The sequence below is a fragment of the Lynx rufus genome, unplaced genomic scaffold (assembly GCF_022079265.1).
Source record: "Lynx rufus isolate CCGP_SWC_20201006 ecotype Redwood Valley unplaced genomic scaffold, mLynRuf1.p SCAF_1, whole genome shotgun sequence".
In the NCBI taxonomy this organism is placed as follows: domain Eukaryota; kingdom Metazoa; phylum Chordata; class Mammalia; order Carnivora; family Felidae; genus Lynx; species Lynx rufus.
This window is the reverse complement of record NW_025814823.1, coordinates 79,306,288-79,322,077: the sequence shown is the minus strand read 5'-3', so window position 1 is coordinate 79,322,077 and position 15,790 is coordinate 79,306,288. Positions and strand designations below refer to the sequence as shown.

The window sequence follows — 15,790 nt, the reverse complement described above, 5'->3', positions numbered from 1 at the left end:
CATAAGGAATTGTGAAGTCTTGGTATAAGATGAGTCATAGCAATGGATGATAATGTCTTCAAGGATGAAAATAAGGTATGATGGACAATGAAGGCAGAAGCCGACCCAAAGTTATTGAGTAAGCTGGAGATAAGTCATGGAAGCCAGTAGGTGACAGAACACATGATGGGGGGGGGGGGGATAAAGGGAAAAAGAAAAGTGGGGTGAAAGCAGTCCACAAATGGTGTAGATGTAAGACAGAAGGTTGGGGAGCAATGAGTCAGCTGGCCCCGTTCCTCCACTGAGACAAAGGAAGTGAAAAAAAACTGAATCCTTGTAACAGAGTATTTTCAGGAATGTCCAGGTGTCAGTTCACACAAGGAGGCTGGCTAAATTAGAAGAGGAGTAAATATGGATGCGGTAGGCTTTTCTCTCAATGTATTAGAGATGTCCCAGGACCCGACAGTGGCTAGTTAAAGAGGGGTCTGAGTGCTTCACAGGGCAGATCTGCATGTCTCCAGGCAGAACAAAAGGAGTCCTTGTTGAGATCCACGGATTGGGATGATGGCAAGGGAGGAACTGGGCGGGAATGCGAGCACGGGGCATGTGAGAGGAGCAATGCTAGACAGACAGATGCTCCTCTGGGAGCCAGAAGGACAGTCCAGCCCCCAAAGCTCCTGGTGAGTGGGTATAGTTATGCCCATGAAAATTCTCCAGAGGTAGAGCCAAGGGCTTTGTAAGTGAGGGAAGCTTCTGTGCTTTCGGTTCAGTGGGAGGAGGCGAGGACGGAAGGCTGAATTCACATCACAAGTATCCCGCTAAGGCAGAGCTGAAGACTTGTGAACGTGGCTGTGTACTGTGCTACCATCACATTTAGATGGGCTAGAAATTTCTTCTTTCAGCTGTTTGGGTACACTTTACACATATCCAATGGGACCACCCGCCCACCCGCCCTTCCTTCCTTCCTTTCCTTCCTTCCTTCCTTCCTTCCTTCCTTCCTTGTCCTTCCCTCCTTCCTTCCCTTCTTTATTTCTTCCCTTCCTCCCATCCTTTATTTTTTCCTTTCTTTCTCTCTTTTTTCCTATATATATATTTTTTACCATGTAATTTATTTGTGGTTTGGCATTATTTAGAGACACTCATTGGTATTTTAGTATTTGTTTTTTTTTTTTCAACGTTTATTTATTTTTGGGACAGAGAGAGACAGAGCATGAACGGGGAAGGGGCAGAGAGAGAGGGAGACACAGAATTGGAAACAGGCTCCAGGCTCTGAGCCATCAGCCCAGAGCCTGACGCGGGGCTCGAACTCACGCACCGCGAGATCGTGACCTGGCTGAAGTCGGACGCTTAACCGACTGCGCCACCCAGGCGCCCCTTTAGTATTTGTTTGAATTTGCTGGTCTTTTAGAGATGTCACGTTTATAGTAAATGCCTCTTCTCTCCTTAAAGAATGAAATTAGCCATTTAGTAGTATTTTGGATTTCTTTGTCAGAAACTGTTTTGAATAACACATTTTAGTATTAAGTCCTCTGCTATCGCTGATGCTAAGAATTAGTAGGACATACATCTAGGATTCTTTTTTTTTTGTTTAATCAGGAGAATCTAGACAAGATCACATGAGTTCTAAACCTTCATTGTCTATTAATGATGTTGACTAGGAGAAAAGCATTGGTCTTTTTTATTTTTTCTATGGAATAAGTTCACGTAAAGTTACTCTGTGATCAGCGCATTAGTGTGCTATACCAAATCCAACAAATTAGGCTTCGTTTGAATGCAACCACATGTCCAGATCACCTATATTTTTAATTTTGGTTACATTCTCTTAAAAGAAGGTGTTTCTTAGAGAACCAGAGAAACAGAGAGGTTAAAACATTCTCCTACAGAACCCTTTCCCTGTGTGCTCCCCAGACGCAGACTGTTCTGATCTGAGATTAAAATGTTAATGTCATTCTGACTCCTGTAAAAGTAAACCATCTGTGAATTATAGTCATTGCTATTTTTATTAGAAAACCATTAGGTTTCTTCTTTTTCTTTTTGAAGTGACAGATTTTCAAAGATTAAGCACAATTGTCATTGATGACTTCAAAAGCTTCAATTACTGTTACCGTTCTCAGGGAGTTTTTAGAGGTGTTGGCTGTGGGAGCTCAGACAGCTGCTGGAATGGCATTTCCATGGAGTGTGGGTGGCCTTGAGGCTGCACGGAGAGAGGTCAAGGGAACCTCTGAGGATGGCCTTCCCCCTTTTCTCCTTGTCCTCCTTCTCCTCGTCACTGAATGCTGCCTCCTAGCACAGAGGTGCGGGAAAGCAGAGAGGAGCCAAGCTTGGTGGCAGAGGCTGCCCTCCAGTGTAGTAGAGGGACAGGCACCCACAGTTTCCATGGCAACCCTGCATCCTACTGGCCTTGCCCTTTTAGGAATGTCCCGCATTCACTGACTGGGAGACCCACCGGCAAAACTATCTTCAGAGCGATCTTTCTACACATCAAGCTCATGTTACATTCATGCTTATAATTACTTAAGAGTAGGTCATGATTTTCAGGATAACGTTCAAACTCTCGATATGTTTATTAAACTTCTCATAGTATGGCTTTACTCAACGCATTCAGATTTGTCTACTCTCAAACTACATCCTGTTGCTTGCTGTTTCAAAACGGGAACGTGTTTTTCTGCTCTGGTTTCACGTATATGATTTCTTTTTCCTTCAACGTGTTTCTCTAAAGCGTCTACTGGATAAGCCCCTATTCATCCTTTAAAACACAGATGACTTGGTGAACTCTAAGTTTAGTGTGTCCCTTACAACAATGAACTCATTCTAACAGCGATCCACATCACTAATGCACCTTGTATCTATCTCTGTAATACTACCGAGTTCTTGTTTTTGTCATTATTTGTATACCTGTCTGAATATTCCACGTGACTGTGAGATATGGGTGGGCTAGGATAATGTCAGAAAAATATAAAGGTCATGAGTTACATCTATTAAGGTGAGAGATAAAAGTAAATGGAATACGAAAATGAAGAAAGTAGAATTTCAAGAGTGATTTTAATGGACACTAACTGTAACATGAACTCAGATATTAAAAATATAGTTCATTTAAAATATGTTAAAAAAACCTAAGTCCATTTAAACTATTTAAATGCATTCATTTTGTAAAAATGCATCTAATGCACAAAGCAAGACACAAAGACTCTACCTTGCACATTTCTGGTGCCACCACATTTCTCATAGATGATTATCTCAAACCGAAATCTAGATTTTATCTCATAATTCTAGATTCAGTAGTAGTTTATAAATAAATAGTAGGTCAGGGCTCACGGGTGGCTCAGTTGGTTAAACATCCCACTTCGTCTCAGGTCATGATCTTGCAGTTCGTGAGTTTGAGCCCCCTGTCGAGCTCTGTGCTGACAGCCCAGAGCCTGGAGCCTGCTTTGGATTCTCTGTCTCCCTCGCTCTGCCCCTCCCCCGCTCACCCTCTGTCTCTCTCTCTCAAAAATAAAATGAAACATTAAAAAAATTAAATAAATAAATAAAGTAGCTGTTTATCAATAGAGAATTAATTATTTCCCTGCCTTCTGGCCACCTTCCTGACTGTCTCCAATTTATTAATCTTCCAGAAGCCTTCAATGACTCCATATTGCCTAGAAACTAAAATGCATATCTTTGGGTTTGGCATTCAAAGTCCTCCATAATATGATATTTGTTCATCTCTGAAGAGCTCACACTTTTTACTCTTCTACAACAGATGTTACTCACAGTTATTTTAACTTTTCACACACTCTGTGAGAGCAGAAATCCAACGGGAGACTTCTGTAGACACTATCAAGGGCCAATAGCATTCTTATGCTTGGAATTTGTATTGAATAATGTTACTACTGCTGTCAGCATTATGGTAGACATTGTCCCTCTACATCTATGTCTATAATTCTTGAAATAGCTTTATTAATAATTACCATAAATTATGTTTTAATAATAGTTTATGCGAATGCTTATTTTTTTGCTACAAACATGCTTTATTTTCATTATTACTGACAAAGAATTAATCCTTAAAAATTTTAATCTCCCTTACTTTAAAAGCATTAGCATTATTCTAGTAAATATTTGTCCCATTTAAAGACAAGACATATAATGTTATAGTTGCATCAACAGTGGTCATCTTTCACTGTAATATTAGCATTCCGAAAAAAAAAATGCCTGGTATCTCTCCAAGCGCCTACCAAGTAGGTCTGTTCCCAGACTTAAAACGGGTTTCTAGACAGCATGATGAACGCCACACTCTTCCTTTTATGTGTTTTGATGTCTGCATCACTCTCCCATCAGCCTAGTTTTCCTTCCTGCTGATCTGAGGATGTCGTTGTGTTCCTCTAAAACACACTTCTTCCTACTTTTACCATGCAAAGCACTTTCTGTGCCTACCACGTAATCCCTTTCAAACAGAAACAGCTTCAAACTCCAACACTTCCACATGCACACCATGACCAGTCCTGCACACATTCGTGGTTCTGTGTCATTTTCACATACTCTCAGGCACATGGTATCTTGTAGCTTTCCCAATTTTTCTTTCTCTTATTTATTCATCTGTCCTACCAAGTGTGTGTCCTCCCCATCTATTTAATCATTTATTCATCCATCCCTAACTCCATCACCCATCCACACATCCATCTGTCCCCCCATCCAATCACCCACCCACTTATCTATCCCTCTGTTCATCCATCCAGCCACCCATCTATCCATCCATCCACCCATCCACCCATCCATCCATCCATCTACCCATCCATCCATCCATCCATCCATCCACCCATCCATCCCTCCACTCACCTACCCATCTATCCTTCCTTCCATCCATCCATCCATCCATCCACCTACCCATCTATCCTTCTTCCTTCCTTCCTTCCTTCCATCCATCCATCCATCCACCCACCCACCCATCCATCTGTCCATCCGAACATTTGCCAGGGGCTTTCCCGGTACCAGTCACCTTGCCAGGCTCCAGGACCACAAGGACAAATAGAATATAATCTATCCTTTCAAGAAGTTCAGTAAAACAACCATTTAACTAAAATTCATCTTCTCCAGGCTAAATTCACACATTTCCCTGATTTGCTTCTTGGATTCATTATATTTATAAGGATGGGCATTATTTTATGTGTGTATATTTTATTATTAATATTTCAGTATTTTACATTTTTCATGGTAGCTTTGAACAACTACCAAATGGAAACATTCTAATGTTCAGCCTGGCTCTGAATGTATTTTTAAACATCCTCAGAGGATACATTTATACTAAAATACAAGTTCTCTTTGTTATAAATAGACTATTCTTGAAGTTTAACTTCAACACAGAGAAGATAATTACAGCCACACACATCTAACAGAGTACTGTATCTTCTGGTATTTGAGGAAGGTGGTTTGGCTCGAATTACACATAATTACAGGCTAAGAAAATTAATTACTCTCACCTAGAACAGTATGACCTGTACAGCAAGCAGTGATGAATAAAAACTACTATTTTGAGCTTCCTGGTGAATAACTTACTATGCGATCCTGTATATTATTTCATTACAGAAAGCATGTCGACGTGGTCAAGAGCACTTACAAAAATAAACCTCTTCGTCTCAAAGTCACACATGGTGAAAAGCAAACCAAAGCCAAACCCAAACAAAGCAGACCAGCTTCAAAAGCAGAGAGGAAAGTGCATCGGATAAGTTAATGTATTCATTTCAAGAGCGCCACCGGTCTTCCTTTGTAACAAGATGGCCTCAAGAACATCACTAGGAATTACCTGCCTCATGGAACATGCACGTTATAAACGATTAAGAGCAGCAAATACAGTCACAGCCCGTCATGCCGCCTGCGGCACAGACGCCCTGGCAGGGGCCTCCGCCACCAGTGTCCAACAAGGCACTGCCCTTTGCATCTTCTGATGCTTGCTTTACTTCCAAAAAACAGGAACCCTCCCGGTCCTTCATCGCGGGCACTGGCTCTTATCTTGCTCATCCTCAAGAGTGCTTTTAAATATAATAAAAAATACATAGCTTTCCTAATTGTCCCAAAAACGTGTTCTGTGGTTGTGTTCATGGGTTCTTTGAGATTCACCTGCATGTATTCTTTCAGCCCCTGGAGGGCCGCATGCTTCCATCGTTCAGAGCTCCGCACATATTTTGTGCAGCAAATTCACGCTTGTTAGAGATGCCGGTTTGAAAAGAGATCTCACTCTTCAAGTGATTTAATGGGCCTATCTGTGGAAGGTCACTGTGAGTCCTCTCCCGGCCCTTCTCCGCTCTTTGTCTCGCCCACCACAGCTCCATGTGCATGGGCTACGACACCCGTTTGTTAACTGGCTTCCTGGCTCTGCGCTTGCCGTCCAACAACACATTTTTTTCACGTTGAAAGCATAAATCATGTCACGTTACCACCCTCTTTGAAGCTCCTCGGTGGTTTCAAAGGGAACTTAAAACAGAATGCTGTGTTTTGATGCAACCAAGGTCCCAGGGGCTTGGCCACCGCTCACCGCTAAGCACCGACCTCAAGACGGTGAAACTGCTTCCTGATCTGCAGAAAAACCCTTTGCTATTACAAGGCTTGGGGCATGTAGCAGGTGCTTAATAAAGGCTTACTGCAGGACTAAATAAACCTGGAGCTGGGGAAAATTAGATCGACACACACGAGATGGAACTGGATTAGGCACGGTCGAAACTGCCGCGTTTTAGAAGCTGTCAAGCAGTTGTCAATTACCGTCCAGGAAGACTGAGCTTTGGAGGGCCACCAACCAGTGTAATCGCTACGGTTTTCTACCCTTCCCAGCAATAAGTTCGTCAGTCACTCACATTCATTTTCCTCCCTAGGGCGGCAATAATGAAACAAAGGAGGCTGAGAAAACACTGCCCCAATGCACGGTTCTCTCCCCTCGTCTCCTTGTTCCTGGGGCTCTGTCACCTGCCCCAGCAGCTCTCAGCCGGCACCCTCTGTCCCCGCCCCGCCCCTACCTCCTGCTCCTCAGCCTTCAGATCTCAGCCCCGAGTGTTCTTCTTACAGATGCCCTTCATGACACCTGGCCTGTCTATACCGGGTCCTCACGGGTTGCCCCCCCAGAGTGGATCCCAGCCTGTGCTTATTCGTTAGTTTAGTGTTGTTCCCCCTTAGCCAGTAAGCCCGCAGAAGAGGGATATCGCAGTCCTTCTTTACATCACACCCCCTTCTTTATAATCACCCTGGTGCAACTACAGGGACATCAGTGGTGCTCTATAAATGCTCCTTGACTCGATCAACCAGGAAGCCTGAGCTAGAGGAAATTCGGTTGGTCTCCAGGAGATGAAAGCTGGGTCAGGAACAGGCACAGCTAGCTCTCACTTGGCAATTATTACGTGCCCGATTTTGGACTTAGTCTTTTGTGTAAGGAAGTTGAGAGAACAATATGAAATTACTTCCAAGGAGAAACTATCACACATGTCAGTAAGGCTTGACGGTGGATGCCTTCATTTCCAAAGAGAGAATGTCGCAGTAAGTAGGTTCATTCATTCAGTCGACAAACACCGGTTCCGTGTCGACTCTGTGCCAGACCCTGTAGGGGATGTAACAGTGAACCACAAACACGCATGCACAGGGTGCCTGAGGATATACATGAAAAAAGAGAGACCTACTATGTTTCCTCAATGGAGTTCAGAGTGAAATAGGAGAGAGAGGCACTGACCGAGAATCCAATTCTGCAATATTATTTTTAAAAACTGAGTCGGTGAAGACACAGAAGACATTTGGGGCAGTTATCTCTAGGTAGTTCAATTGCAGGTGATCTGTACTTTCTTCTTTAATTTTCTCTATTTTTCAAGTTTCTTATCAGAAATAAATACTACTTTCATAATAAAAATGTGTCTGTATATATGTATGCGTGTGTATTTAGTACAAGAGAAAAAGGGAAATAAATATATGTGCATATATATAGTAATTCCCAGTTTATAATGCACACAGTACCAAGAGATACACTAGGATCCCTAACGCTTATTATTTTCAACATTAATAATTCTAGAGGAAGGGAAGGGATATGAGAGAAAGAATAATTTTATGGGCTATTTTCTGGCTTGTACTTACAGTTGATTTATGAAGTGCTCCTTGAGTAATAAAACAAAGGTTATAAACCATTAATTTATTGTGCTAATAAGAGCCAAGGGCTCCAATACCATTGTCTTGTCTTAGAAGATGTAAAAAAAAAAGTGGAAGGTGCTTAAAACTTTAACAGTTTCTTGCTTTTACTTTTATTATCTTTTCTCTACCGTACTATTTTAGATTAATGAAATAATAAATCCTTCATCCAACCGATTTTATTTAATGTTATGGTAAAATGTTAATCTTGCAATTCTCAGCACTGTTAAGAGTGGCTCCTTCAAAGATCATATATTTTACAAAGACACACCACGAAATCTAGGCCATTCCTTGAAAATTACATTAGAAGATGACGATAAAGAACATAATTACTGTAATTTTTTTTGGTTAGTGAGCACACACAAACAGGAAAAGTGCATTTCGTTAAGATTTGGGGTTTGCCCTTTGTGACAGCCTTTTGTGACTTCTTTCAGAATCTCAGTCCCTCTCGCTCTCTCTCATACACACACACATACACAGACATGTACACGCGCACACACACGTACACACACCACACAGGAGAACGAGCAAGTATCATCTCATCTGGGTCGTTGGGACGGAGCTGACGCTCTCATTTTGTGGCTCACTTTCTGTCTGTAGGATCTTGAATAAGTCACCGGAAGTCTTCCTGGGTCTGACTTCTCGTCCTCAATATGTCTGAGGCCATGTAAAATCTGTCTCAATTTCTCCTTCCACAGTTTCCAGTCACAGTGACCATGAGCACCTGCTTCAAGGGAACCTCACCTCACAGGACTCTTTCCTTTGCCTGTCCACAAAGCTACCCCCACCCCAAAGTTTCAAAATCCGCTTGAAAGGACAATGACACTTCTCTGGGAAAGCTCCCCTACATGGGGGCCAGCCAGTCCCCGGCGCTGACTTCCCCTGCGCTCTGAGCTTCTGTGTTCTGAAGCAGCACCCCTGGCGCCGCGTGGACCGACTCTGACAGATTTGTTTCTCCCTTCGTCATCCCACCAGATGGCTTTAAAATGAATATAGCATTCAAATAACTACACAGAAAAAAATCGTCCTATAACCAGTTGATTCATATAAAATGTGTGAAAACCAGATTATACCATTTATTTTTCCACTTAGAATTAGTAGTTTCAAAAGTTTTCACTTTACATAAATGACATAACATTGCAAAACAAGCATGTTCTGCATTGGGGCTGAGTGCCTGCCAGTCGCTGTCGCATGGCTTGGGGAAATCGGGGCAGAAAGTGGTTGATTAAACATGCAGAGTTTCGGAGGGATTATTTTCAAAGGCACCTTAAAGTAGGACGGAACTAAAACTGTATACATTTGGATAGAGAAAATATCTGAACAATTTTGAAAAACAAACAACAGAAGGTTAATAACTAGTGGCTTCGTTTAACTTGTTTCCAAACCACGACTTAATTCAAACTATCTGTATTTTTCCCCCCCACAAATGAAGTGATCTGAAGACTCTGTTTCATAAGGAAAAATACATCTGGAGAGACACAGAAAACACTACTGGAAGTGGGCCATAGTGAGTCTGCTCAGATTAGCTCAAGAACCCTCCATATTCCCCCTTAAACAACTGACTTAAATTCTGCCATGAAATGAGGATCAACCTCTGACTGGTCCACCATGTTTTTCAAACATATCATTTAATTGGAAACAGGGCCAAGAAACCGCGAGCAAGGAGGACTCCTTTGCAGCCGATGCTATATCCTGAGTTTTCTTCCTTTTTGTTCAAAATAAAAGCACCTTGCGTGAACGCGGCGATGTTGATGATGTTGAGAGAATAGGATCATGAATGAGTTTGTCAAAACTCATGGTTACTGCTTGGAGTCATGGGAAAGAAGGCTGGCGTGAGGGCCAGTGATGTAACATACACAATAGGTCACTTTTTGTTTCAAGGCCAAAATGCTTTAGAGCAAAACATGGTCAATGGGACTACATGTTTTCATAAATGCTTAAAATCATTAATTTGGCCCTATGCACTATTCTACATAAATTGTACTTATGAGGTGGCAACCCATTTGAAAAATACTTTTTAATTACAGAAGGACTTTATGAACATATTGATCAGAGATCCAAGCTAAAATTCTACTTGGCCATCGTCTCAAAACAATTCCCCAGATATGACCATTGTCAGGTTTGGGTTGTGAATTATTCCGGATTGTAAAAACTCTTGCACGTCTGTGGCATCTGTATAAGATGTATCCTGTGGTTTGGCCACTTCTTATGGACAAAGACTCATTCGCTGGCCACGCGCAAGGGCATGGATATCTACCCCGTGCCCGCTCCTTCACCGTGTGGCGGGGACGCGGGGGCAGACTCAGCACACGCGCATCCCTTCGGATGGAGACGCAGTCAGCAACCCTATAGAAGGTGTGCGGCCTGAGGGGCAAGAGGAAAGCAGAGAAGAGAAAGCAAGTGTCACAGAGGGGTGCAGAACGCTGGGAAGTTAGAATATGGCCCAGCCAACTGCAAACTGGGTAGATTTACCAAAATGGCTTTTTATGACCGTTCCCAGACTGAATTTGCTCTGCTCCAGTCGTGAACTGGAAACCAGTGTTACCCTGATGCCCAATTTCAGGACCATCACCCACAAGCATCTGCCCCCCGGGACCGCCCAGGGAATGGCCAGCGCAGCAGCCGGGTCTCAGCTCAGAGCCAGGACTGGTTAGAGTCACACCCTTCCTGAGAGCTCTCTCTTGATTCCAGTCCTTCTCCATCTTCCACTTCTTTTTTTTTCTCTCCCCTTTCTCCTTCTTCTCCTTTTCTGTCCAAGATGCAGTTTGGAACGAGAGTCCAAAAGCACCGGGTCTTGAGGGTCACTGGCTGATGGTTTGCGTCAGAAAGATTGGGATCAGAATCGGCCCGCGACGGGACGCACTCCGTGTGGTTCTCCTTCATCTACCAGGTGAATGATCAACATAAAAAAGACACGAACCGCAAGAAGCAATCTGCTCAGACTAATAAAGGAATCTGTAAGTGCCTTTGATCAAAGCTCACACTACGGTGCATAATCTATGCCTTTCAAGTTCTCTAATCTGAATAAAAGGGCTTCAGATGGTTACATTGAAAGATATAGATCGAGTTCAATGCAGTGGAAAGAACACACATAGCAAGACTTAGATGCTGGGCTCAGCAAAGCAGCCTTGCCACTGAAACTAAGCACGAACCGCACCGAATGCCTTGATGAGTATGTTGACCCTCAAGACTCTATTTCCTCGTGTCCCACACGAAGCCATTACCGTTCACCCTGCTGACTTTCCTTTTTTGCGTACAGTTGTTCTTCGGAGTTGTTATTAGGTTTAGATCAAATGGAGTCAAAGCTCTGAATAGTTGTAGCACATTCTGCGGATGGGAGGAATCATTGTGTGTGAAACGTTAAAAATTCCCATGCCTCACGCACTGACCCCAGACCCCCAACTACATAGGGAATAAACATGCGTGGATCGGTGAACAAACCCAGTGGCTCCGAAAGGAAGATGTGTCCACCGCACCGGAAACAGAAGGAGGTGCTGGGGTCCACCACCGCCACGGAGGCAGTTCCGGGGGTGGGAGCCAATGTTCAATGGGAGAAAATGGAGCTAGAAGCCCCCTACTGATGCCTCTGAGACTTTCCTGCACAGAGTCTGGTTAATGTAAAGGACTGAAGCAATCTCACAATGTCTCCAAGACAAATCAGAGCGACAATAAGGGGATCATCGTATTTTTAGTTAAGAGAATTGAATTTCTGGCGAATATTCTATGCAGTTTCACGCAGCAAAAGATGGCTCTGATCTCTGTTGTCTGCTAGCGTTGCTTTTAAAACTATGGAAAAGAACGGCGATTAATTCCTGGTAACCGTTCACAGCCAAACGATGAACACTGACTTCTTAACAGAAACATACGCTGTGACTCTTAGTGATTTGGGAACCATGCCACGGAAACAACAGCCATCCATTAGGAACTTACTGTTGTTTCAACAGCTCCTCATTCGATTTGTCCTGATTAACCACCCAAAAGAGAGACAGGCCAACCCTTCCTGCAACTACCAACACATTTCAAACCAATGCTTTGCTTCTGAAACTGAGGAGTCTGGCTTTCCAGGTCAGGAATAAACGATGGTTTAAAAACCCTTTTGCTCTCTGACTAGCATGAAAGGGAAGTATGAATGTGCTTTATTGCTAGGGAGTTAAAGATTGGTCTTCTGGTATAAAGTATATGAAAAGTTACATCTTGGAGAAGCTGAAGAAAGCGGTCTTTCCCGACGATTCAATATGGAACACACAAGCAAGCATGCAGCGAATAAATGAATTCATTTATTTTTTCGTCCTGTATTTTTAGCCTCCTTTGGGGAGTTAAAGAGTGAGGAAAATAGACCGGTGTGATGCGATGGGAACCCGTTCCCATTTTGGCTTCGGATGCGCTTCTTCCAAAGTCCCAACGCGTGCTCTGATTTAAGAGCCTCCCTGCTGCAATGTCAAGTGTCCCGGCACACGCACGAGTACAGAAGGAACAGTGGCTGCAGGTGAGCCACCAGGTGAGCCACCTGCCTCCCGGGCACCGCCACGCGTCACCCCAGGCTCTCCGCATGCGTATCAGAGGACCGGCACTCGTCACCCACCGTGGTTACCATCTGCTGGTAAAATAACTGTTTTGGATTCCCTCACCTGTTCTCTACGACTCCCAGCTTCTTTTCACCACCAATAAAACACGTTATACTTATCTGCGAGTGTTTGTGAAGGGAAAAAAATACAGAAAATCTCAGTGACATATTCCTGAACCGCTACTACCCAAGTACTTAAGCTTAAAGATGCCAGCAATGATTCAGCGGAAATGACCTCCGTTACCTGTGAGTCTGTCGGACAATTCCGTGTGGGCACCCACATCTCCTGTCGATGTGCCTGTGATCAGTGCCACAGTGCTGAGCAGACACCCCCTGTGTTAGTGATTCCTCCTTGCTCCCTTTCTAATCCGGTCTCCTGGCACGGATGTGTGTCCATGACTATACAGACTGTGTGTGCTGCCTCCTTCAGACTCTATTTAAGGTTCATCTCCATTATTAGTTTAAGACAAAGAAAAGGGAAAGAACGACGATAAAGGAAGAGACCGGGTGGTACAGTTAAGTCATCACTCACGAATGCTCAAATTCTAGGCTCCTTGTCCTTTGCCACGGGTGACGCGTGCGCCTCCGTCAGCCCAGCAGGGCTCCTCCTGTGTCCCAGAGAGTGGGCGCTTCCAAACACATCTAGCAATTCTGAACCATCTGAAGGAAGGTCCTCCTCTTTGGCCTGGTCCATGATCTGATGTTGCCTCTTGGAAATGCTCCACTACTTTTTTTTTTTTTTAAGTTAATTTATTTACTTTGAGGAGAGAGAGAGTGAGCATGAACAGCGGAGGGACAGAGAGAGGGAGAGAGAATCCCAAGCAGGCTCCGCACACTCAGCGCACAGCCCTGTGCGGGGCTCGAATTCACGATCCATGAGATCACGTCCTGAGCTGAAACCAAGAGTTGGAATCTTAAGCAACTGAGCCCCCCAGACCCACTACTATTTAAAAATGAGATTTATGTCCGGGCGCCTGGGGGGCTCAGTTAGGTGACCGACTTCGGCTCAGGTCATGATCTCGCGGTTCGTGGGTTCGAGCCCCATGTCGGGCTCTGTGCTGAACACTTGCTTGGAGTCTGGAGCCTGTTTTGGATTCTGTGTCTCCTTCTCTCTCTGCCCCTCCCCTGCTTGTACTCTATCTCGCTCTGTCTCTTAAAAATAAATAAATGTAAAAAAAAAAAAAACATTTAAAAAAACGAGACTTGTGCCTCCTTTTTGGTAATTGTTGGGTTTTGCCAAAGCCGCTAGCTGCCATGATCTTTGCCGCCCATGCAAACCTTTGGTTGTTTTATAGCTAGAAACATCCAGGAACTCCTGGTGTCTTGGGCTTTATTCTGTTTCCTACTCCTGCATCACAACGACCTTCTCAATTCTTTTAAGTTTCAAACCTCCTGTTCTCAACACTCGTCACGGATGGCATTCTGATGTTTAATACCTTATAGCATGCCCCACTGCTTCTGGGGAGCCCCTCCCGGGCTATTCTGTCTCCCTAATGTTCCCCCCTTCTGGAAGGAGGGGCTGGGTCCCCACCGTGCCCTGAGACTCCGCCAACTCAGAGGGTCACAGAAAAGAATTAAATGTTTCCAGTTATGTATGAAGCTTCTGCCAAGAAGCGAGGTTGAAGGGACAGTGATGTTGTCAGTGTGTGGCAGTTGAGAAGCAGCAAAGAGAAGCAGTAAACAGACACTGGACGACCCCAGACGGGCCAGGAAGTGGGTCTCCAGAATGCGGATGACCTACCCACCAGAAGCCGAGAAATCAAGGTCCTCAAACTGCCTTCTCTGACTTCTGCTCTCTTTCTGATCCCTCAGGAAGCCTGAATGACAAGGCTGCATCTGAGACATAGGCAAACAAGGAGGCTTCAGGAACCCCACGCCACGCACCCCCCCCCCCCCAAGAGGAGCCCGCTGGCTCCCCTCCTGTTTGTTGCCATGCTGCTGACACCAGTAAATCAGAAAGAGTGATGGCTTTCCAGGGAAGACGCTTGGTGTCCCCTCTTGCCAAACACATCAGAGTTCATGCCACTGAGACCGGTGGCTCCCACAATGACTCAGCTCACTTATTTAAAAGTCCTGAACTGCGACATTAGTAGCTTGCTGGTCACTAACCTGCCAGCCTTGCAATTTACACTGTTGGAGAACAAGGCGACATTTCTCCTCGGCAGACAGCTGTTTCTTCTCGACCAGGAGCGTGTCGGCCAATGGCTTGTACCTGTGAAAAAGCAGCGGGAACACTGAGAGCCATGACTGAGTTCGTCAAGCAAGTGCTTCTGTTCAACAGGATTGTCTTTGTCACACTGTTTCTTAAATTCTCCCCGGTTCTTACTTTACCCTACGAGTCCCCAAATCTCCGTCCGCCGTGCACGTAACACTGTACAACCGTGAAATAACCCTCATCTGTTGCGTGGAGAATGAGTTTTAAAATGAGCCAAATATGTATTTCAATCCTTTAATGTGTGCTCAACACTATGATCAAGGGTGGATGAAAACCACTTAACAAGAGAAAATTGGAGAGAGAGGAAATGAATGGTTTTCACTGAGATAGTTAGAATGCTCTTAAAAACATACCTTTTAAGAAATCTCAGAATTCTTTATCCCCATTTGAAAGCGAATCTAGATGTAGTTGGAATCCGTAAGAAAGGAATATCAAAACCTCCAGAAGTTTTATCTCAGCGAGAGGTAGAGAAGCTCTTTCCCCACTTACTACATATCGAGCACTTTCCATCTTCTAGAAGGATATTTATTTATTTATTTATTTACTTATTTCCTTATTTATTTATTTGCAGCCTCCTCTGAATCACTGGCTGTCATTCCCTAGCTGAAATCCATGGCAACATAATGCTTTTCTATGGATTTTTTTAAAACGCCTTTCAAAATTACATAAGCCACTTAAAAAAAATCTATATGAAATTTCCGTTGCATGCAGGGTATCTAACCTGATGTGTAAGTAAAACTGTATTAAGGGAAGAAGGAGGGGGAGGAAGAGGAGGAAGAAATAGGCAAGGATTTGCGTAACTGCATCCAGTTGCGTGGGTTTACGATTCCCGTGTCGAGCTGCTCTGGGAACGTAACGCCAAGAGGTAAATCACGGAAGTTCCCTGTTATTTCCTGCAA

The 15,790-nt window shown here is 44.0% G+C and overlaps 1 protein-coding gene across 1 annotated transcript in view; it reads right to left on the bottom strand.

Moving 5' to 3' along the window:
• MYO16 (myosin XVI) overlaps positions 1–15,790 on the bottom strand; it is a 467,181-nt gene that overhangs the window by 87,741 nt on the left and 363,650 nt on the right. Inside the window, exon 28 of the mRNA XM_047086088.1 lies at positions 14,786–14,888. Coding sequence (XP_046942044.1) covers positions 14,786–14,888 — 103 coding nt within the window. The remainder of the gene's footprint in view (positions 1–14,785; positions 14,889–15,790) is intronic.